We start from the raw sequence: 23,800 nt of genomic DNA on the forward strand, positions 1-23,800 counted from the left end.
AGAAATGATTATCTTTTTTCAGCCAAAATTCCTAATCTTCAAAGTTTAATGTTTCATCTCCATAATTTGTTAGGTGAATTGGATGCAATTTCGGCTCCGAGGGTGACCGAACTCGGGTAGATAGCGAATTTCAGCAGCAGGAGCTCGATTGTCCCCGGAACATCGCTTGTTTCTCCTTCAAGTGTGTTCCAAATATATCGAGATGGTTCATGGGAGGACAATGAAGGCTGGGAGGAAGAGCTGGTATTATTTGGCAACCTCATGGCAGCTTCTTAGCGGCAAAAATCAAGTCAGGTCGCGCGTTATCCGCAGCTCAGGTTGAACTAGAGGCTATCAGGGATATAATCCAAATTGCATGGACACTGGGGATCAAGAATTTTCGCTTACATTCTGATTGTCGTTCGGCAGTTTTAAGTCTCTTAGGAAAGGAGAACTCATTAGATTGGGTTTGTCTTTCTATCTCTGAGAGCATTAGATCCTTATTAGTTCTGTTTGACTTTGTAGATATATGTTTTGTTCCTAGATCAGCTAATAGTAATGCTGATTTATTGGCTAAAGGATCTAGATTATTAGGTATTTCTAAAGTTTGGTGGTTGCAACCACCTTTTTGCTTGTTCAACAATGTATCTTATTCTGCTGGGTACTTTAACCCAAGTTGGTTAATTTAATGTCATTGTTTGATCAAAAAAAGAATACCAAATCCGTTATTGCTCTGTTGGATTAAAATGTAGATTTCTCACCTATAATGGGTCGAAATCAGTCTGAAATCTAACTCTGGTTTTTCAATCAAATTCTTACCCAGATAGAAATGCAAGGACCATAATATAGGGTGAAATGTAACTCTTATTTGTAGTAATTCTGCTTATGCATTCTCATTTGCTTCTCTTTTTTCATATTTTGAAGAAACTGGATGTGTTTGCTCTTAATTGGCAACTGGCACCCCAAATAATCTGTGGTGAGAATGAGATTAAGCCCCTCTATACATAAATATATGAAACAGTTCTGTCCACATATATGATTAGGGGACCAGCCTAGAAATTTTCTTTCTAACATGGACAATCAACAATCATAGTAACCTGTGCTTTACTGCTCAGCTGTCCTTTTCATATTCTCATCCCTAAATGTCTTTGTCTCCGCTGCTGCTGCTCAGTTATGACAGAAACTGAAAGTGAAACTAATCCAAGCCCCTTTACACAACTACACTAGTCAGGGTTTAAAGTTCAAACCTTTTTCCTTTTTGGTAACTGGGGTTTGTTTTAGGGCCAGTTTAGGCACACTTGACTACATTCTCAGAAGGTTAGGTTAGCTGTTACATATATAATTTAAATGTAAAACAGGGCTTTGCTCTTGACTTTGAAGGGATTCAAACTCTTGACCTCGTATTATGAAGCGTTGGTCTTACAATCCCTGGGGGTTTCAAACTTGATGAAGCCATCAAAAGGATACAACCCCATACTTTGCCTTCCTGAAGTAGTTTTTAATGTCACATTGTCAACCATCGCAATCCCTGTGGTGGTTACAAATGCTGACACTTTGGGCCCTTGAATGACAATTCAGATCAGGTCCTACAAAGTTGGGAAAACTTTTGATTACCATGTTATTCAATAGGGTACTCTTTCCTTCAGTAAGCCATTATGTCCAGTAAAGTACAATTGATGCTTCGTTACCTGTCACAACAATTCGGATAATTCAGGTAATTCTTCCAAATCACAATGTCTACAATGTTGAATTAGGTTCTTCAAGGTGAGAAACTGAACATTTTTTTTTCATTTCTTTGAGATGGTAGAACCTGTTCTATATTAGTTTCTTAAGATCTTTGGTTTCTTCTAGATGTTTTAGGTTTTGTACACTTGAAAGGGTTGTTTGGTTATCTTCCTATATTTTTGTCAAATTATTAGGACCCATTCTCCACCAAGTGATCGGTTTCAGAAAACATCAAAAACAGTTTTGGTTGTTCTTAAAAGCATATACACTCTTTTAGACTTTTGATGAAACTTGTTTTTGAGAATGAAAATACTATTAGCAAGTTCTTATGTTTAGAATGTCAAATTCCATGAATCTCCCTCTCTTAACTCTTTTGCTTTGAAAAAAAGAAGCAACAACTATTTTGTTGCGTCAAAACTATAATTTTCATAAATTTCAATTTATGTTTCAGAAGTCACTTGAAACCAAGGTTTGATACGTCGACTGATGTCGCCGTGTCGGTGGCTAGCAACACCACCGACACGGCGACAATCGCCGATATGTCGAGTGATTTTTCGAAGACCAAAATCGTTGAAATGGGTTTCGAGTTCTTCCGTGAACGAAAGATGCTTCAATGCATTAAACCTTCAAAATGGTCGTTCTTCCTCAATCGTTTTCTCCCGGAAAAGTCTCTATCTGATGTGGGTTTTATTGCCTTTTCATCCACGGCAACGGAAAAGAATGCGGTTGACATGGGAATAGCTGACTCGTTGAAAAAGGTATGCGCTTCCTGATTGCAGGCATTTCCGTTCAATTCTCGTTTTGTTTTGTCCGGTTGATGGTTAGTGAGTTTCCATGCTTAGATTTATTTTAGTTTTGAGTAGAAGGCAGCGATGGTGGGCATGAAGCGTGAGTTCCCATAGCTCGTCAACAACAATTGAGCACTATTTATATGAAAAACTGAGATCTAGCATGAATCACAAATAGACGGGAAAACAGGGGAACTTTGATGAGACGGTGGAAAACAGGGGAGCTTTGATGAGACGGTGGAAAACAGGGGAGCTTTGATGATTAATTTGAAAAGGTCATGTGGGTCTTTCTTTCTGAAAAGCACAAAAAATGAACAAATAGATGAGACGGTACAGTTCGGCTGGGGGATCCACATTTCACAGACATCTGAAATCAGTGACCATCGCCACCAGCACCGATGCCAAAACCGGCTCTGTCAGCAAGTAAATCCAACACTAGCACCGAAGCTCCTGCTCCTCCACCAGCACCAACACCGCCGCCCAGACCTCCTCCTGCACCTCCACCAGCACGGCAGCACCACCACCAGCTCCTCCTCCCAGTCCCCGCCTGCAACTCATCGAGTCTGCTATCAGCTCCTCCTCCAAGTCCACCGCCATCGCCTCCACCGAAGCAACATATCCACCCCTCACTCTCTCGGAATCCTCTCCGGCTCGGAGCCACCAAGCACCTGCAGTTTCCGGCGTCGACAGGGTCATCTTCGCCACAATGCTTTGAAAAAATCGACTGTCGGCGATATATCGCCGATTTCTCAGCGATATATTGCCGACTTAAGGAAGATATCGTGTCGCTGGGGGGTGTCGTGTCGCCCCCCAACGACACAACTATTTTTCGCCGTGTATCGCCGACACACGGAACCGTGCTTGAAACACAACAGTTCTATTAGACAATTTTCAATCGATGTTTCTCTCTCGAAATAGCAAATACCATAAATTGTTTTCGGTGGATTATCAACTAGGTCTTTTTTCGTAGACCTGTAAATGGATAGCCGAAATCCGCCTCCGAATTCGCATTCTTATTCGTTTAAGGGTGTTCGTATTTGAAAATTTTCTTACAGAAAAATAACTATATCTATCAATTAAGCAATCGAATTTGGATTCGTTTAATTACTTATCGGATTGGATAATATCCGGATAGAGTAAAGTATTTAACATATTTTTCTCTGAAAATGGATGATAATCGAATTCGGATGGTATTCGGATTCAGAAACCAATAATCAGATAATTGAAAATAAAAAATTAGCCGGTTAGAGTAAAGTATTAAACAATTTTCACAAAAAAGGACTGGTAATCGAATTCGGATACCGGTAATAGGTAACCGGAAATTGTAAATCGGAAAAAAAATGATAATCACTAATCAATAATCGGATAGTTTATCGGACCGGATTATTATCGGATATTCGATAAAGTTCTGGATTTGAATTCGGATGCTTTCTCTAAATTTATGCCGGATTCGGATAGTAGTTTTACTAATTGGATTTGGATTCGGATACTGGTGTATCCGAGCCGAATCCGATCCATTTACAAGTCTACATTTTCGCTTGTATAGTTGGATTATTCATTGTATGCTAACCTCTTTTCTGGTGATGAAATCTGGATATGAAAACCTTTGACCTATACATGCATAATGAGCTCAAATTGAAATTTATTTTACATTAACATCCCTCCCCCTTGAGTCTATCATCCGTGTGTATCATCAATCCAATAATTGGAGCCAACTCAATGATCAATCACCACCCAGCTATCCTCTTCTTAGTTAAGTGTTTAGCAACTTCATGGGCCTGCCAATGGAGGGGTATAGTAGGATGGTTAGGAACTTGACTTTTCAGTAGAGGTCATGGGTAGGGGTGTAAACGGATCGGATTCGGATCGGATAGTGGTATATTCATATCCGCATCCTATTATATTCGGACGGATTCGGATAATATCCTATCGGTTTTCGGACTGATCCTGTCGGATTCTGATGTTAATCGGATAGTTATTTTCTTAAGTAGATTCTTCTAAATGGGCATGAATATAAATTGAATACAAGTTTTCGAACTACCGTTTACATCTTTACCTTTTTATTTGTGAGGGCTATGTTTGAATTTAAGAATTTAACAACTTTGGTAGCTATTTTAGTAGAAAATTTAGAAAAATAGTCACATATCATAGGTAAAATTTATAAAAATAAGAATAATAAATCTAAATAAGTAATTTAATTAGATAATTTTATCGGACGGATAATAATCGGTAAGAAAGGGGTATACCATATCCGCATCTTATTAATAATCATACGGATTCGGATACCCCTAAACGGATGCATATGCGAATTCGCAAGCGAATTTCGGTTATCCATTTACACCCCTAGTCATGGGTTCAATCCTTATCGCCGGCATATGTAATATCCCTATTCCCTATATATAAAAAACTTTATGGGCCCACTCTTGTGGGCTGTTGTCTTGGCACCTTCGTGGGCCTAGGCCCATAGTGGACTCATTGTAGCTCCCAAAGTCAAAAACAGAAGTAAAGAAGAAACAATACTAATGAAGATGCGGATATAGTATATCCCTTTCTTACCCATTATTATCCGTCCAATAAATTATTTGATTAAGTTACTTATTTAGATTTATTTTTCTTATTTTGTATTTTTTTACCTGTGATATTTAACCATTTTTCTAGATTTTCTATTAAAATAGCTATCAAAATTACTGAATTTTAAATCTCAAACCTAGTCCTCAAAGATAAAATGGTAAATATGTAAACAAGTAGTTAAAAATTTGTATTCAATCAGTTCATTCTCATTTAGAAGAATCTACTTAAGAAAATAACTATATGATTATTATCCGAATTCTATTGAATTTGTTTGAAAACCAATAGGATATTATCCGAATAAGTCCGAATATAATAGGATGCGGATATGATATTACTACTATCCTATCCGAATCAGGTCCATTTACACCCCTACTTAAACATCCGTTAAATCCGGCGCACGGTCGACCGTTACATCGTTACACGTGTCAAGGCATGGTAGGCTCTACTATGATATCCCAAGTTTCTCTCTCTTCGCATCTCTTTCTCTTTTATAAGAAAATCTTTGGGAAAATTAGGAGATTAAACAGAACAAAACAAACCAATTACTCTATGTTTAATTTCCATGCTCCAGAGATGTGTCTACCAATTATCTTATTAGTTTGATCAGCAACATTTCACGAATAATGCTTTGGCACTAGAAATTTACCATAATGAAGAGATACACGCCCCCAAACTCAGAGAGGGTGGGACCCTCAGATGGCATGTGATATTTCTCGTTCCGAGAAATACGGTATACCGTATACCTCACCTTCTTCACTCTCGCCCTGTTGACTCTCTTGGTCCTCTTCTTCTTTCTCCTTCATTTTCGATTTTCTCTTCATTTACTCTCATGGTGAAACTCAAACCTTCATTTTCGATTTTCTCTTCATTTGCTCACATAGTGAAGCTCAGACCCTAGAAATTTCAGAAAAATTATGGCGCCAACTCTGTGTTATAGTTTCTTTGTCTTGCATTCAATCGATTTTCTGAAGCTCATACACTACCTGTTAATTTTCTCAGTTGCTCTTCTCGCCGGAGAAGTGACACCGGCGGCGCTCGACGGAGGTGCAAAAGAAGCTCAGCAGTTGCTTCACTTCAAAGCTAAGATTATGAACGCTAGCATGCTTCAGAACTGGCAGCCGAATCAGGATCCTTGCTATTTCACCGGAGTTACTTGTAAGGACTCCAGAGTTTCGGTTCTGGATTTGAGTTTTCTTCCTTTGAACTCTGACTTTCAGTATGTTTCTTCGTTTCTGATGAACTTGGAGTATTTGGAGAAGCTGTTGATAAGGAATGCAAGTATTTTCGGGAACCTCACTTCAGCTTCGGCGTCTCGGTGTGGCGGAATGTTGAGCGAGCTCGATCTGTCAGAGAATTTTTTGTCTGGTTCGATTTCAGATATTTCAAGCTTGTCTTCTTGTTCGAGCTTGACATCTCTGAATCTTACGCGCAATAATCTCGGTTTCTCTATCGCTACGAAGGATTCCACTGGTTTACAGCTCTCGCTTCAGTCTCTGGATCTCTCCAACAATAAGATTTCTGGTGATAACGTAATTCCATGGATTCTTGGTGGTGATTGTAGTAAGCTCAAGTACTTGTCTATTGGGAGAAACAAAATCTCTGGGAATATCCCTGTTTCCAATTGCCGGACTTTGGAATACCTTGATCTCTCGTCCAACAATTTCTCAGGAGACGTCCCATTTCTTGGCGACTGCTCCGCTTTGCAGCACCTCGACATCTCCGGGAACAAATTCGCTGGCGATATCGGGGTGCCACTTTCCGGTTGTCAGCAGCTCAACTTCTTAAACGCTTCAAGCAACCAATTTTCGGGCAACATTCCGGTTTTTCCTAGCGAGAATTTGCAATTTCTTCTTCTTTCCACTAACAATTTCCAAGGCAAAATACCTGTACATCTTGCTGATGCATGCTCAACTCTTCTGGAAATCGATCTATCTTCCAATCACATGTACGGTATTGTTCCTCCTAATTTGGGTTCCTGCTCTTCTTTGGAGTTCATTAATCTCTCCAATAACAACTTCTCTGGTCAATTCCCAATTGAAACGCTTGTTCAACTGAAGAGCTTGAAGAAACTTTTTCTTTCTTACAATAATTTCGTGGGTAACTTGTCGGGTTTGTTGTCAAATCTTACAAATTTGGAGTTGCTGGATCTCAGTTCCAATAAGATTTCCGGAGTAGTCCCTCCTGGATTGTGTCAAGACCCTAAAAACAGCTTGCGGGAGCTGTATCTTCAGAACAATCTTTTAACGGGTACTATTCCGCCCACTCTCAGTAACTGCTCCAACCTACTTTCTCTTGATCTCAGCTTCAACTACCTCACAGGGAAGATCCCTTCCAGCCTGGGATCCTTGTCTAAGCTCCGGGATCTAATAATGTGGCTTAATCAGTTTCAAGGTGAGATACCCCAGGAGCTTATGCACATCAGGACACTGGAGAATCTAATCCTTGACAACAATGAGTTGACGGGAGCAATTCCGGCTGGGTTGAGCAACTGTTCCAATCTGAATTGGATATCATTGTCGAACAATTGGTTGAGTGGTGAGATACCGGCATGGATTGGTGGGCTAGGCAATCTTGCGATCCTCAACCTAGGAAACAACTTGTTCTCTGGCAGTATTCCACCGGAGATTGGGGACTGCCGGAGCCTAATGTGGTTGGATCTCAATACCAATTGCTTGACTGGGGCAATACCTACAACTCTTGTGAAACAGTCGGGTAAGATTGCTGCTGGACTGATTGCGGGGAGGAGTTTTTTGTATCTTAAGAATGACGGGAGTAGCAGCTGCCGTGGATCTGGAAACCTCGTTGAGTTTGCTGGAATCAGACAGTATGGGTTGAACAGAGTTCCAAAGAGGCCGAAATGCAATTTTACAAGAATCTACGTGGGAAACACAGCGAATGCGTTCAACAACAATGGCTCCATGATTTTTCTTGATCTGTCCTACAATATGTTAGAAGGTAACATTCCAAGCGATATTGGTGTAATGTTCTATCTCCTTATTCTGAATTTGAGCCACAACAAGCTCTCTGGTCCCATCCCTCCAGAAATGGGAAGCTTAAGGACTATCGGGGTCCTTGATCTTTCTCGCAATAAACTTGATGGTCCAATCCCTACGTCTTTGTCCAGTCTCTCTATGCTTTCTGAGCTTGATCTATCTTACAACAACCTCTCTGGCGTTATTCCTGAATCGGGTCAGCTAGCAACTTTTCCAGCAGCAAGATATGCATATAATCCTGGTTTGTGTGGTTATCCGCTCTCTCCCTGTGGAGCAGATTCTAGTGCATCTAATCTCCAGGGTCACAAGTTTCGTCGAAGGCAAACGTCTCTGGCTGTGGCTGGAGGTGTGGCTGTAGGTCTATTGTTCTCACTATTCTGCATATTTGGTTTGATTATAGTTGCTGTTGTGAGCAGGAAGAGGAGAAAGAAGAAGGATGCAGCCCTGGATCCATGGAATCCAGCACTCTAAATTTTATTACAGTTTTCAAATTTGTTACTTTCTTCATCAACCCTTAAAATCAGGGGTTTCTGGTCCTGCCCTCAGATACACTGAGAACTGAAATCAGGGGTTTCCAGAAACACTTGTTAAAAGTAAATAGAAGAGAAGGAAAAAGTTTCCTCTAGTTATTTATTATAATAATTATTTTATTTTTGTAATGGTCATTACGGTCCAAATCTTTGAACCGGTGTAGGCCACTTGAACCAAACTTAGGGCTCAAGCTTGGTCCAAGATAGTTCAATTGACGCTTCTCAGTCATGGGGCTCATCGGAGGAGATATCAGTTGAGAAACTCAAGAATCATCCATTGCAGTGACACACAGCTGTCATCATGTGACTTCTCGGTAGAATCAGCGTTGACAATATGTTTTGCGTGTCTTCTATCCAGACACCAGTCACAACATTTAATTCAGCATTGGATGCAACGAGAGACATTAAATGCTTATTGTTGACAAGGAAGCTTCTCCCTTAGCCCAAGCTTACCTCGAGCCTTTCACCTGCACATTTTATTTTCCTCAACTGCGGGCTGATGTCACATCAGTATCAGTTTGAGACTGACTGCTTGACTCACCAACAAGATCTTCCACTGACGTAAAGATCTTACGGATTGACTTGTTACAAGCCTTTCTAAGAAGTCATCTCCACCCCCCCCCCCCATTTAGGCCCCTGTGGTTCGAAGGGTTGTTAGGCATCCTTTTCCTCCAAAGGTATGGACCAGCTGCATATATAACCTCACTACATACGAGTAACTGTAAGAGGACTTGAATACTCCAGCCATTATTCTCCTGCATTAACTCCTGAAGAACATTCTCTTCTTCATTCCCTTGGGCATTTATTCCTCAAGGGGAGTCTGGAGTCTCTGAACTGATTTAATCATTGAAGGTGGCTTTCCGTCCCCAAAGGTCATTCACTTTCCATGGTTTAGTTAATGGATGGCTGGTGATTCCAAACATGTGTTTCTGTACAAAAGAGCCAGAGGAAACAGTGAACCACCAAGGCACCAATATGAGCCAGTGGTTTGCATAAGTTTGTTGGCCTTATTTGTTTTTCATGAATCTTTCTTTCCAGAAGAGCTGATAAACTGCTTCATAAAACCAAATGACCTTCAAGCAAATTGAAATCTTTAACAGGGTTTTCTGTTTTAGGTCCTATAGCATCCTATTCCAACGGGGAGAGAAGGTTCGAACCAGATGGCTTGAGTCCAAGACCTAAGAAGCTACCAACTACACTAGCACTTGTTCACATCTTTCATGGGGTTGAGATTGCTTTGCAACCTTAGATATATTGCCTAGGTTATCTTCTTCTTCCTTTTCTTAATTCTCTGCAATTACATCATAACCTCTACTGCTGAGATTTAATGATTGCTCATGGTATCTTAATAAGTTTTAATCCCAATTTTGTTATTTAAACTCATTGATATTGGTAATATAAGAGATATTTTCACTGAACCATCCTATGGTCCACTGCTTTATTAAAGTTGAGTTTCACCCTTGTTGAAAAACAAAGAGTGCTATTTTAGAAGGGTTAAATTAAAAAGGATACCAACTTAGTTGGGGGGGGGGGGGAGGCACATGTAAGGGCAACAGAGATGTTTGACAATTTCAGGAGATGGTCGACAATTGTGGACTCAAAGACTTAGGATCCCCAGGAGTTAGATCCAAATGGAGTAACAAGAGATTTGGCATTGGGAATGTGTGGGTAAGACTGGATTGAGCCTTGGCAAACGCAGACTAGCTCTGCTATTTCCCTGAAATAGATGTTTTTGTGGAAGCTGCTATTTTATCAGACCATGCACCGCTAACAATGGATACAGAGGGCAGACCTACGAGAGGTTCTCAACCATTCAGATTCGAAGCAATGTGGTTGAAGGACCCATATTATAAGGAAGTGAAGACATCTTGGAACAAGGAAGATGAGTCCACGACTTCTTCTTTACTATTTAAGAAGTTAGAATTGTGTTAGGATGTTTGCAGAATTGGAATAAAGAATATTTTGGCAACATTCATAAACAAATTGAGAAGCTAAAGGAAAAACTCAAACACTTACAAGACTTGCCAGCTCAAGAATCCTCCCAGCTGCAAGAGAATGTAATTTTGGCAGAATTAGAACATCTCCTGAGGTGTGAAGAGACCTTCTGGAGATAAAGAAAATCTTAGATTGAATGGCTTAAAGATGGAGAAAGAAACACCTCATTTTTTCATGCAAGCATAGTGGCCAAAAGAAAAATGATGATGGGGAATGGTGTGAATGTGAGGAGGCAGTGTATGATCTATTTTGAAAAATATTATGGTGACTTATTCTATCACACCCCACCCAGCCAGATCCAGTCACACTCAAATATCTGTGGGGGTGATACATTAGAGGACCAAGGTTCACGGCCTGATCCATAATACAATATGATGTAGCAAAATCAAAGGACAAGAAAAGATTAAAGTGAAGAGTGTTAATCAAGTAATCAAAATGTTATTAAAATTATCCATGATTTAAATTTAAACCAACATCCCAAAATTAATCTAATCACACATCATAGTTTAAGAAAGGAATGGTTAACAACAAAAGTCTATTTTCTCGAGAGGTTTCAAAGGTTAAGTAGTGCCCTCATCTATCGGTTGGATGAAAAAGATGAAGCACAAAGATACAAGAGCAACTACTATGTCATAAGATATCTCCAACATCTCAAAACTGTTGGACTTCGTAAGCACAGTCCGAACAGGTACATGACTCACCATGTAGCTCCGTGTCCTCTTTCGTGGGGTCCCTTGTAGGACTCAAATGGTGGCAGACTCTCCAGGTAAACAGGGTCTTCATAACCTGCAATGAAATCTAAAACGATATACACATAAAAGGAATGAGTTTAGGGCAAGTCAGGGCGGGTCAGCCACCAGGGCCAAACTTGCACCCCTAGGTGTGTTCTGTGGGACTTCCATGGGAACTTCTTGGCAGTAAAACCTCCTTTGGTAGAGTATTTTTAGCTTTAGCAATTGAGATGGAAGCAATTAGAGAGGAAATTTTGTTAGCACTTTCACTTGGTGTTACGAAGCTTGTTATAAATTTGGACTGTAAATGGGCATACACTTTTTCTCTGGACTGGGTGGGAGTTAGAGGATTAGATGAGTTATGTTGCTTAAGAGAGCTTTTAGTTCTATTGTCTTTAACTTTGTTAGCAGGTTAGAAATTTGTTTTGCATACTTCATTGCTCGTGGGGCTAGACTTTTTGATATTTTTAGATGTTGGTGGAACTGCCCCCTTTTATTTATGTTAGATGGATCTTTTTCTGCCTCTAACCTATTAGTGGAGAACCTAACAAAAGTTTATCCAAAATAAAATTTTTTTTTAAATACCATAAATTGTATGCTTTAGAATAGATCTGTAAACCGATCGAATTTGGCTCGGATACACCAGTATCCGAATCCGAATAGAAAATCCGCTATCTGAATCCGAATCCGTATTCGGCAAAAATTTAGAGAAGGCATCCGAATTCGAATCCAAAACTTTATCGAATATCCGATAATAATCCAATCCGATTATTAATTGATAATTGTCATTTTTTATATATTTTTATTATAAATTTCTAATTTCCGATTACTTAATACCGGTATCCGAATCCGATTATCATCCATTTTTAAAGAAAAAAATGTTAAATACTTTACTGAGTTTACTCTATCCGAATAAAATTTTATCTGTATATTATTCGATCCGATAAGCAATTATCCGAATTCGAATCCGATTGCTTAGTGGACGGATATGTATATTTTCCAGTAAGAAAAATTCCTGATATGGATACCTTTAAATGGATACAAATGCGAATTCGGAGATGGATTTCAGCTATCCATTTAGAGGTCTACTTTAGAAAGATCTAGTTTTTCTTTTTTTGGACAAAAAACTGGAAATTTTCATTAGATGAAGAGGTCCCTAGAAAGAGACCCCATATAGAGAAAAGAAGAGTTAATTACAAACAAAGGGGGTATACCCCACCACACCCTAGATAACTAAAACAGATGCGCCCCACGGGCTAAATAGTCCGCAAAACTATTAAGATGCCTAGGAATAAACTGAAAATGAACACAAGTAAACCTGATAGTAAGGAGTTTAATCTCATATACAAGACCCATACATAACCGCTTTAAAGAGATAAAAGAGTCTTGCAAAGCTAAAATTGCAGAGTGGCAATCCGAATTATTTGGATTGCAGAAACTCCTAAAGAAGATGCTAGAAGAAAACCATCACGGTTGGCCTCCAATTCCATCATCAAAGCAGATTGAGTTGAACTGAACTTGCATTGTGCAGTCAAGAAAACTCCAGTTGAATCCCAAATTAAGTAGCCTCTCCCTCCTAAAGAAGAGTTTTTCTCCCACGAATCGTCAATATACAATTGAAAAAAAGGTCGTACCTTCTCCCATTTCCAGATTTATTGTAGTATGGCTCGATTCCAAACAAGGATTAGTACGGACATGGAGTTGGATCTCTGCAAACAAAAAATGATAAGAGTATATAATATGAATAATCAAAGGCTTTTGCCTAAATAAGGCAGCATTTCTGGACTTCCAAATACACCAAAACCATAGCACTCCAAATTTGATCTACTGTATGTTTATCATCTACATCCTTAAAATGATGAGCAATAAAATCCATCCAATCAAAGAGTGAGTCACCTAAAAAATTTGATGTATCAATCCGAAAGGGGATAAACACCAATATTCCTTAGCAGAAAAATAAAACATGACTCACGGTTTTATAACCAACACCCCAAATTAAACAAAGGGAAGTTTGGAACTACCTCTAATAAATAAAGAATTACCAATAGCCAATGCTTCGTAAGCGGCAAAAAATGCTTCATGAAAGATCTAGTTTAATTGTAGCAAAGCTAGCAATTAAGAATTTGTCCCACATCGAAACAGGACACAACTCAAACCTCGCAGGACTCTATTTAACAAGCATTAAACATTGAAGCTCAAATCACGCAGCCGCGCGGTGAGCACAGAGCGAACTATTCTTTCGCCTTTTACTAAAGAATACCGTGTGCACGCCGCAAAAAGCGGCATACGCCAATTTTTGCAGAGGTTTTCTTTACGAGAGAACCTCACAAGACTAGTTTATAACATTAACAAGAGGATATAGCTTTTGGTTTATGATGGTCTTGAAGGGAACTGTGTCGCCCTAGTCTCTTAAGTTCGAAGGCGAGTTTGTTATATGGATGGTATAGGGCGAGATGGAGATTTCAGCGATACAGGACCTACAAGGTGAGAGAAAATCTACAGGACTTACAAGGTGAGAGAAAATCTTTGCCCATCAATAGATGTAGAGAGAGCATGGAAGAATGATGGGTTCTACTCAGCCAAGTCAAGGTTGTATCTGTAACTGTTGCTAAACGAGTTTGTGAGGAAATGGGAGTGAAGCTTGGTTAGGAAGGTTGGATTTTCAGTTCGTTTTGATCATAATGTTGTCTAGTATATGACTGGTGAAATGCTGCTGAGAGAATTCCTTAGCAGACCTGATTTGGCGAGCTACATTGTGGTGATGGTTGATGAGACTCATGAAAGAAAGCTGTCAACAGATATTTTACTAGGTTTACTCGAGGAAATTTCTGTGTCTCGACGTGATCTTAAGTTTCTGATTTCATGTACAACTCTTGATGCTGCGTAATTCAGTGATTACTTTGATTTAGCTTCTATGTTCGACATACCAGGAAGATGTTTCCCGGTTGGGATAAACGACACGAAAACCACTATAGAAGATTACCTGGATGCTACTGTTCTTCAGGTTCTAATGACTCATCCACCGGTTGGTATTTTGGTGTTCTTGGACATGAGTAAATTGAAACAATAGAAGAGATTCTGAAACACCGGACCAGAGGCATTGGAACAAAACTTGATGAACTCATTGTCTGGCCAGTATATGCTGAAATTGTATCCACTCCCAGATATGTTCGTAAGGTTGCCTTGGCGACCGATATGGCGATATGGCATAGATCTTGCTGACAATCGAGGGTATTAATTATGTTATTGATTCTGGATTTTGTAAGATGAAAGTTTATTACCCAAGAACTGGCTTGGAATTACCACTAATCACTCTCATCTCTAAAGCATCAGCAGTGCAAATGGCTGGTCAGTCTGACGAACAGGTCCAGGGAAGACAACAGTCATCATCATGAAATTGAGGATAATATGGTGCCGGAGATAACTAACCTCGCAAGCATTGTTGTTACTCTTAGGAGCTTGGGTGTTATTGTACTCAATTTCGTTTTCATGGATCCTCCTCCATTTGAATTGCTACTCAAATACCTTGAGCTGCTTGTTGCTCTTAATGCTCTGAATAACCAAGGCGAGTCACCAAGGTGGGGAGAAGGATAGCAATGTTTCCTTTTGATCTAATGTTTGCAGTTGGAGATTCAGTCTTTTACTTCCCGAAAGACAAGAAAGTCCTGGCTGATGATGCGAGGATGAGATTTTACATGGGTTATGTTGCAGACCATATTGCATTACTCAATATTTACAGTTCTTGGAAAGAAATTCTCAAATCAATGGTGTCATGAAACTATCTTGAGTCCCAGACCATGGGCATGCTAGAGATGTAAGGAACCAGTTGGAGGGTCCCTTCACAAATTTTCCCTCTCGTTTGAGACTCCTCAACTCCATCTTCTTCCCTCTCATCCCTTTTCCTCCATTGTTTCTCATCTTCCATCTCTTGCTTTCTTGTTCACTGTAATTCCTCTCATTTGAGAGCCCTTTTCTTCATCTCTTCCTCCTTAATGGCGCCATAGATTCTTGAAAACATCCTCAAGTGGCAAAAGCATCCCAACTTTTGGAAAACAACAACATGAACCAAGAGCTACAATACATATTCATAGTGAAGAACAAGTTGAATCAAATTGAAATATAGAAACCACATCCACTGAATATACACCCTGTGGGCCAAGAAAGACAACTATTGAGCTATATGCGATTGAAAGCAACAGTAAAAGCTTCCAGGGGTTCACTCCAAAACAGGGTAACAATAAATTAAAGATTCTTCACAAAATTCGGAATTTGCTATTAGTTTATCAGGTGATTGTTTACCGGTGAAAGAAGCAGCAACATCAAGCCACTTCAAGGATCACATTCTCCTCTTTATTGCTATGTTTCAGTAAACCACCGAATTTGACTTCCATTCATTAGGATATGTGATAGTTCCTAGTTTGAATTCTGTTATTTCAGTTAGTGTTGGAGATGAGAAATTTAATGAAATTCCAATGCCTTCTTTGGATGATGGTGAAGCAGCAACTAGTGGATTTTGCTTTGGAAGACCAGCTATCTGTGTTTAGTTATGTGGTTAAACTGAAATGTTATGATCTATAGGTGAGACTGGAGAATACATGGTCTAAACAAATGTCCCTTGATGAATTAGACATGAGTGGTTTTATGGATGGATACCAATACAATAGTTATTATGGATATAAAGATACAGAGTAGTTGTATGGTGGGCCAGCTTTACTTGATCCAGTATCAGTATCATTAAATCTAAGTGTCCTCATTGTAAGCTGGCTGAACCCTTCTTTGTTTTTCCGTGTCAAGACCATCGCAGTAGTCGAAGAAGAAGGAGAAGAAGACATTCACTAAGTGGATGAACATCAGAATTTGAACTTGCAGAAGTAACAGTTACAGTTGGAGATGCTGATTTTCTTTAGGATGAGTAGTTGTAGTTAAATTAGGTATGTTCATGTATAGCATTGACATATGGATAGAACTGAATGTTAATTTGCTTTCGCTTACTGCTTTAATGCACTTAATGCCTCCATTTTATTGTCTTTGTATTTTGTTCTCTACTCTTAAGTAGTGGACTTCAATGGTTTAAAAGAAGATGATCTAAATCATTGGTATCCGGGAGATATATCTTACAACTCCTGAACTCCACATTATCATATTGCATATCACACAGCCACTTTGTTTAGTTTAGTGATTGATATCAAAGAGAGTCTCAGTCTAGTCAAATGGGATTCAAAGAACAAAAATTGCAGGCAGAATTTTTAAGGGGACCAGATTTAACTTCCATGTTCTCATAGCTCCTCTGACATCCAGATCTCCCTAAATTAGAACCAATAGTTCTTGTCTATCCTTGTCAAAACTTGTATTTTTTGCATTGAATGCTAGAAAGCAATCAGTGTTTTGTCATTACCAACCTAACCTGAGTACCATTCTAAAACAGGTTTATCAATGGGAATCTCCAATTCTCCACTACTGATATATATATGTAGCTTTATTCCAAACCCTAACTTGAATCTAGCTACTCTGCATTACTCTGCGCGAATGTTGATTCAGCTCTTCAGCAATCCTCAGAATTAATGGCAGGCTTAATCATCTCTTGTTCCATGAACCATGGATATGCGGGTTGTGTACAGGAGTTAGAACTAAGAGGTGTTCAAGAAGTTGCTGAGGCAGCTTCTGAGCAGCAACTTCTGAGCAGGATGCAAATGTTTCAATACTATATGGGCAATTGTTGGGCAAAAAAAAATATGGGCAATTAATATTTTTCCATACTTTCTTTTTTTTTTTTTTTGTCTTCTTTCTCATTTGATCACACATGAGATTCACATGTTTTTTTTTTTTCCACCCATCTTTTGCAACCAAAAGCAGCCTAAGGAGTTTCGTGTCATTACTCATTACTTATTGAAAGACCGAAATTTGGGCGACATTTCTCGCCAGGTTAATGACTAAGAATTTGTCCCACATCGTAACGAGAATCAACTCAATCCTTGCAAGACTCAATATAGCATGCACTTGACAATTATTTCAAATCACGCAGCCGCGCGGTGAGCACAGAGCGAACTATTCTTTCGCCTTTTACTAAAGAATACCGTGTGCACGCCGCAAAAAGCGGCATACGCCAATTTTTGCAGAGGTTCTCTCTACGAGAGAATCTCACAATACTAGTCTTAATGTTGAAGAGGAAAGCGCTTATGCCTTCGCTATGAAGGAGATACTCTTGATCACTACTTCTCTTAGAAGAATCCGTAGAACTAGCTACCGATTGTGGCCTTAATTAACTCGAAATGGGTTTTTCAGTCACAAAGAGCTAACGGTTAACGGTTGGTGATAGAGGGCGAGACAAGAAACCAGTTTCACAGGACCTACGAGAAGAGAGAAAATCTTTGCTCATCTATAAAAATGTCGAGAAGAGCCCACGCGAGGGTGTTAATGATCATCTTGTTCTTACAATTGTTCGCGAGACTGGATCTGGGAAGACGTCTTAGCTACCACAATATATTCAAAACATGAAAGATAATTAGTACTCAGCCGCACCAGATAGGAATGAAGCTTGATCAATGTCAAGTATATGACTGATGAAATGCTGCTGAGAGAATTCCTTAGCAAACCAGGTTTGGCAAAGCTACATTGTGGTGATGATAGAAGGAAATTTCTGTGTCTCGACGTGATCTTAAGTTCCTGATTTCATGTACACCTCTTGATGCTGCGAAATTCAGTGGTAACTTTGATTTAGCTTCTATAGAAGAGGATTCTCGGTCGAGATATACAACGCGAAAACACCTTTAGAAGATTACCTGGATGCTGCTGTTGTAACTGTTCTTCAGATTCATATGATTCATCCACCGGGTGATATTCTGGTTCTTGCCAAGACAAGAGGAAGTTTAATCAACAGAAGAAATTCTGAAACACCGGACCAGGGGCATAGGAACAAAAGTTGATGAACTCATTGTCTGCCTGGTATATGCTGACCTCTAAACCGAGTTGCAAGGTGAAATCGTATCCAGACCCAAATATGCTGGTAAGGTTCACTTGGCGACCAATACTTAGCAAGGGGTATAGAAAAAAAAAAAAAAAGCAAGGGGTAGGTCTAAAATTAACTTAGATGATGTTGTTGAGCATAACATGCATAGTCTGGGACCCTGGGTCTTGTGCATGGTATGATCTCATTTAGAGCCTGTTCGAGGGTAAGGATCCATGTTCTCAATATCAGGTAGCGATGGTTTTTTATTTTTTCTGATGCCTGTGAGACTTTTTAGAGCTTTGGTTTTAAGATGTCCTAGTGGAGGGCTACTTAGGAGAAGGGGTAAGCTTGGAAAAAAGTCAGAGTTGCCAGGGAGGAAGAACACAGAAACAGAGGAGGAAGGAAAAGAGGGTTTGTTGTTTTTTCTTTTTCTTTTTTTGGTGGTGGGGTTGGGGTGGGGGGGGGGGGGTTTTGGTGGTTTCAGAAATGCACAATCACAACCCTTAGGCTATTCAAACCCAACTAGCCCATTTTATTCATTCTAATTCAGTTATCGGTCACACATTTATTTATAAGCCCTAACAAATGAGCATTGTGATTATTTCCTAATACTTTAAAACTAACTAAAATAGAAAGACAACAAACTCAATTTTGGAAAATTTCCTACATGTCTAATAACTATCTGAAGAAAAAAAAATTTCATTGCTTAAACCCAAATAAAGAAAATTCTAAATATCCTACTAGATCCAATAACTCAAACTGGATCTAGTTCGGCGCCATTTGGAAACCCAACTGCGTTGGCACAAGGCAGGGTATCTGCATCATTTCTGTGGCTAGATTAGTTTTCATTGATGGAATTAACCCCCCCCCCCCCAAAAAAAAAAGGGTTTTCATTGATGGTTCTTCAAGTAGTGGTTTCTGGAAATTGGGTGGGAAGAGCTGCAACTCCAATATCCCTCCAAACTCTACTGGATGTAGCAGTGCCAAGAATGAAGTGTAGCATGTTTCTGGCCTTGTTTACACTTGACTGTGTCTGCACTTGAAGTAGTGTGTGCACATCTTTTAATTCTTCTTTTAAGACATTTGAAGATACTACTCAGATACTGCAAACTTGGGGTGTTTCAGATATTTTCATACTCTCAACATGATTGGTTTGAAGAGGAACTTTTTTTTCTTCCAGATTTCATGAAATTGTTCTTCTTAGACTTGTTTGGAATTCATTGTGATTTTGATTTCCAGTTCCATCACTGGTAGTTCTGTTTGGGGGAGGGGGGGGGGGGTGGATTTGAAAAACAGTGACATAGATGTCTGTCCTGATCAAAACCTGATCTGCTTGAGTGGATGCAAAAGCTAATGAAGATTGGTTAATGATTTGATCATTTTGATCATCCTAGTGATTGCATTCTCCTTTATATCTAACAAAACCACCAAATCCGCAATTGGAAAGGAGAGGTGTTCACTATTAGATACAGGCAGAAGAAATACCAGTATGACAGAACAATTTTGGCCCCTGAGGTTACAGAAACGCCACTTGGAGTTACTGATGGAGTAAGATCTTGGTATGGAAGTACTTGTTGTATTCCTTGCTGTTGTATGTTATATTACTGCCCTGATCTTGACATGCGACATCTTGCATTGCATATATTCATTAATTTGTGAAATGAAGTTCTCTGTCAGCTGTTTCTGGATATTTTGTTGATCATTTTTGTTGACAGACCCTAGAGCGAAAACTGAGTACTATATTTCAGGAGAGAAAACCAGTTACTGATTGATATGAGGGTGATTTGGATGGGAATGCCATTTTAAGACATGAATCAATGGTTAGGGAATGTTAGGGTGATAATGGTCTTAAGAATAGAGGAGTAATAGGGTAAGGCATTTTGAGGATAACGAAAATATAATCAATCTCCTTACTCTCTTTATTTCTAGGAGGTCTTCTGCCGTTGAAGCAGCTAATTGTAGATTGTATCAAGTTATCTTATGCAACAACCACTGAAACCAGCTAGAAAGGTTCTGGTTTCAGCTGATTTTACAGTTTGGGGATTGACCTTCCAAGCCAAGTTAATGATAAGTATGCAAATTCATTCATGTTCTGATGATGCACGGCAATGGACCATTCTTGTGTTAGTGCATCAGCAACTCTGCAGTTCAAATAAGTTAATGGTTGGAAATAATAACTGCATCGACGATTATAGATGTTGGGGTTAAGGCTGCATAAGAAAATAAAATTGTCCTACTGAATTTTGCATGGGTGCAAGTCTCTGGCATCGAAGTTTGTCCTTCAATTGGAATGCAGTAGTGATCTTTGCTAATTCAGACTGATTTTGATAATTCAGCTGGTTCTAGCCGTGGAAATTCTGAGTCTGACAGTCATTGAACATTTTAACACCAGCTTCTTCTTCTTTTTTGGGAGGGGGAGGGGCGTGGTGGGGGTGTGAGGAAATCAACTGTACCAGATGATTGGTGCGTTCAGTGCGTAAGTGGGGCCCATTGAATGGTTGGTCCAGACATTTGAAGAATTTGAAGAGGTGCTTCACCACGCCTAAAGTTGAAAGATGATGGTGACCATTGGATAAGTTTGAACCTTTCAGATTGTCATGATGGTTCTGGAGAAACAAAGACAAGGTGGTTTGTTTGGTTCCCAATTGTGGTGATTGCTTTGGCCCAGAAATCCTTTAGTAGGCCCAAGTGTTGGGCTTTTGCAGTGTCAGTCATGAAAACGTGAATATCCCACTCTGGATGGAACACAATATTGTAAATGAAAAACCCAATTTTGCTTTGAAATCTCTGAATGTAAGCATACCATAACCATGCTTTGATTAAACACCCCATTTATAAGCTAAAATGTTTCAAAGCTGATGGAATAGTTGAGTCAAACTCTTTAACTTAGTCAGACCGGACGATCCAATTTAGGTTCATAACCCTTATTATCTAGAGAATGAGTATAGAGCCTTGAGTTTTGACCCATCTCGTGAAAGAGTGGATATGGTTTCAGACCCAGTTGCAGATAACCCTAGGGATAAGATATGGTTACTATGAACTAATTGGGTTCCAACAGAACCCAAACAGATTCTCATTTCAAAAGGTTTAACCGGGGGTGCTAGAGCTAGTTGTGCCAAGTGGCATTCCTTTGCTTTTATACTCTGCTGTAAAACCTGATGACCCAAGCTCCTTCATTTTAAAAGAAAGTTTCAGAAATGAAAATGAGAAAAGAGAGAGAGTGGAAGAGAAAGGACAATTCACAAAGGGATAAGGTAAAAGAGTAAGCAGAAAAAACAAGTTTCACTTAAGAGCTCCACTTCCTCTCCACTCCACATTCTCTCTCTCTCTCTCTCCCTCTCTCTCTCACTTGCCTGAAAAATCTGGGGCGTGACAAAGCTAAGTGGGGGTGCATTATCATGACCATCCCACCCATTGATACTTCCACACCTTCATACCCTTTCCATGTAAATCCACATCATCATGTGTCATCCATGATCTCATCATCCCATCCCCATTGCTCTCTCTTTCTCTCTGTTTTGTTCCTCAGGTAATGGCTGCTCATGGGCTATGGTTGCTAAGCTAAGCTATCTCCACCATCTTCGGCTACGTCCGGCGACCGGTAAACGTTTGAAACACAACACAACCAGTCGCCGGAAACTCATCAAAAGCAAAACTTCGACAACTAAAACCAGCATTCTCAAGAGCATTCTTCACACGTATCCACAATTCTTGTCCCTGCAGACATGTGGTTGTCGACACCGTCATCGTCGCCGGCCGGAACACTTGTGCCACCTTCTTCAACATTTCTCCGATGTCCTCTCGATCATCTTCAATTGAACCCACGCATTCGAAACTTGCATAGCTATACCCATCTTCTGGTGTTACATGAATAGTTGAATAGCGATTTCTATCCATTCCATTCATGGAATACCCACATGGGTCAAACGCAAAATCACATAGCAATGCATTGGGATTGATTTCTCCAATACCTGTAAAAGCAGTCATCTCCCTTCCGGCAACATCGCCTGAGTTACTATCCCCTGTTCGCCGGTAAAATTTTCGGCTAAGAACAGGATCAAGCTCAGTCATGCACACCTCAATGGTGAACACATCTGGGCTCTGTTCCAGAACTATATGATGCTCATCACTAGCCGAGAAGACATGCCAAGAACACTGTGATGGCACCTTAGAAGGCATAACACAAGCTTTTCTATAACAGAGATGATTGGGTAAGCTCTGTTCTAGATAGATAGCTTCATCTCTGAAGCTTGTGTGGGGGAAAGGTTGAGATTTAGGGAAAATGAAATTACCTCTGGTATATCTGCAACTACAAATTTTGAGACCCAAAAGATTAGCATGAGACAAGAGTGGAGGGATTGATTTGAGGAGTTGGGTAGTCCCACATGTCTTGATTATGATCTTTGTGGGGTATACGAATAAGCTTGATTCTGATAATACGTAAGCATCGAAGTAATAGTTTCCAACTGCAGAGACAACAGTGCATTGCACAGCAGCAAGAACCTCTTCAATTGAATCAAAATGGAGTTGCCGGAGACCAAGACCCATCATAGGATCAGCACCAGAGAAGTGGAGTTCTAAGCGTTTTTCAAAGCCTTCAAACCCAGAAAGAGCCATTGGAAGAGAAGGAACACAGGTAGATTGAAATAGGGGAGCTGGGTATTTGGGGTTTTAGAGGTTTATGGAAGAGAGAATAGTTTGGGTGTCTGCAACTACAGGTGGGAAGGTGAAGAGAAGGGGTGAATGGGATTTATAAGAGAAGAGTAGAAGAAGAGGGAGGGTGAGAGAGAGAGAAAGGGCATGCGTGTGAGGCAACCAAGAATAATCATTGCAGGCATAATGAGTGAGATGATGATTATATTTGTGAGATCTTCAAGAGACAGGAACGGTGAACGGAAATTCATCCCACGCGCATTTAGTGGAACTGTTCAAAGAAAAAATTTTCCCTATATTATCACCAAATTTTGTTTCTCTTTCTTTTTCTTAACCAAACATCAAAAAATATTACATGCTTAAAACTTAAAACATCACTATGATAGAATTAAATGGAAGAACTCCCATACAAATAGAGAGTAATCAATATTTAGTTAATATTAAATTAAAGAAATTATTTAGTCATATTCTTAGTTCAATCCTACAGAAGACGGGATAAAGTACATGTTTCTGGAAGTCGTTTGCGAATTTCTTTCCAAGAAAATCGTCTTCTGCGATATCGAGTAAATCCAGTTCTTCCAATTTTTTCTTAGCAACCGAATGATGGAGATACGAAAATTTTTCTTGTTAACAAAACTGGGACTAGAGATCATGGAAAACTATCGTAAGTTTTCTTCTTAGAATACAAGTTCCGTAAAAAACTGTGCATGATAGGTGTTCCCATCAAACACCTCCACGTAACTGCATCTTGAATTAAGTTACAATAAAATGTTTAAGATACATCATAATTATGAGAAGTTAAAATCTTTAATATTTATTTATTTAAATAAATAAAATCCAGCATTAAATACAATGAAGATTTCTTAAGGGCCTGTTTGGTTACATAATC

The 23,800-nt window shown here is 39.5% G+C and overlaps 1 protein-coding gene, 2 non-coding genes and 2 pseudogenes across 3 annotated transcripts; 4 read left to right on the top strand and 1 right to left on the bottom strand.

The window, feature by feature from the left end:
- Nucleotides 1-5,839: 5,839 nt before the first annotated feature.
- LOC149019155 (systemin receptor SR160-like) lies at nucleotides 5,840-9,192 on the top strand. Its single transcript, XM_089153215.1, has one exon. The coding sequence runs from the start codon at nucleotides 5,978-5,980 to the stop codon at nucleotides 8,525-8,527; it is 2,550 nt and encodes an 849-aa protein (XP_089009341.1). The 5' UTR covers nucleotides 5,840-5,977; the 3' UTR covers nucleotides 8,528-9,192.
- A 296-nt stretch (nucleotides 9,193-9,488) lies between these two features.
- Nucleotides 9,489-15,435, top strand: LOC149019156 (pre-mRNA-splicing factor ATP-dependent RNA helicase DEAH1 pseudogene; annotated as a pseudogene).
- LOC149019157 (U5 spliceosomal RNA) lies at nucleotides 13,519-13,636 on the top strand. Its single transcript, XR_016173301.1, has one exon. It is a non-coding gene; the product is annotated as a U5 spliceosomal RNA (small nuclear RNA).
- Nucleotides 15,436-17,332: 1,897 nt separating the features above from the next.
- On the top strand, nucleotides 17,333-17,450 carry LOC149019158 (U5 spliceosomal RNA). Its single transcript, XR_016173302.1, has one exon. It is a non-coding gene; the product is annotated as a U5 spliceosomal RNA (small nuclear RNA).
- Nucleotides 17,451-21,436: 3,986 nt separating this feature from the next.
- LOC149019159 (S-adenosylmethionine decarboxylase proenzyme 4 pseudogene) lies at nucleotides 21,437-22,983 on the bottom strand (annotated as a pseudogene).
- Between the last annotated feature and the right edge of the window lie 817 nt (nucleotides 22,984-23,800).

The sequence above is a fragment of the Hakea prostrata genome, chromosome 4 (assembly GCF_041222555.1).
Source record: "Hakea prostrata isolate BN-2017 chromosome 4, UWA_Hpros_2, whole genome shotgun sequence".
NCBI classification, from domain to species: Eukaryota; Viridiplantae; Streptophyta; class Magnoliopsida; order Proteales; family Proteaceae; genus Hakea; species Hakea prostrata.

What these genes read in the sequence shown, in the direction of transcription:
- LOC149019155 (XM_089153215.1), top strand. Translation starts at nt 5,978, where the DNA reads ATGGCGCCAACTCTGTGTTATAGTTTCTTTGTCTTGCATTCAATCGAT.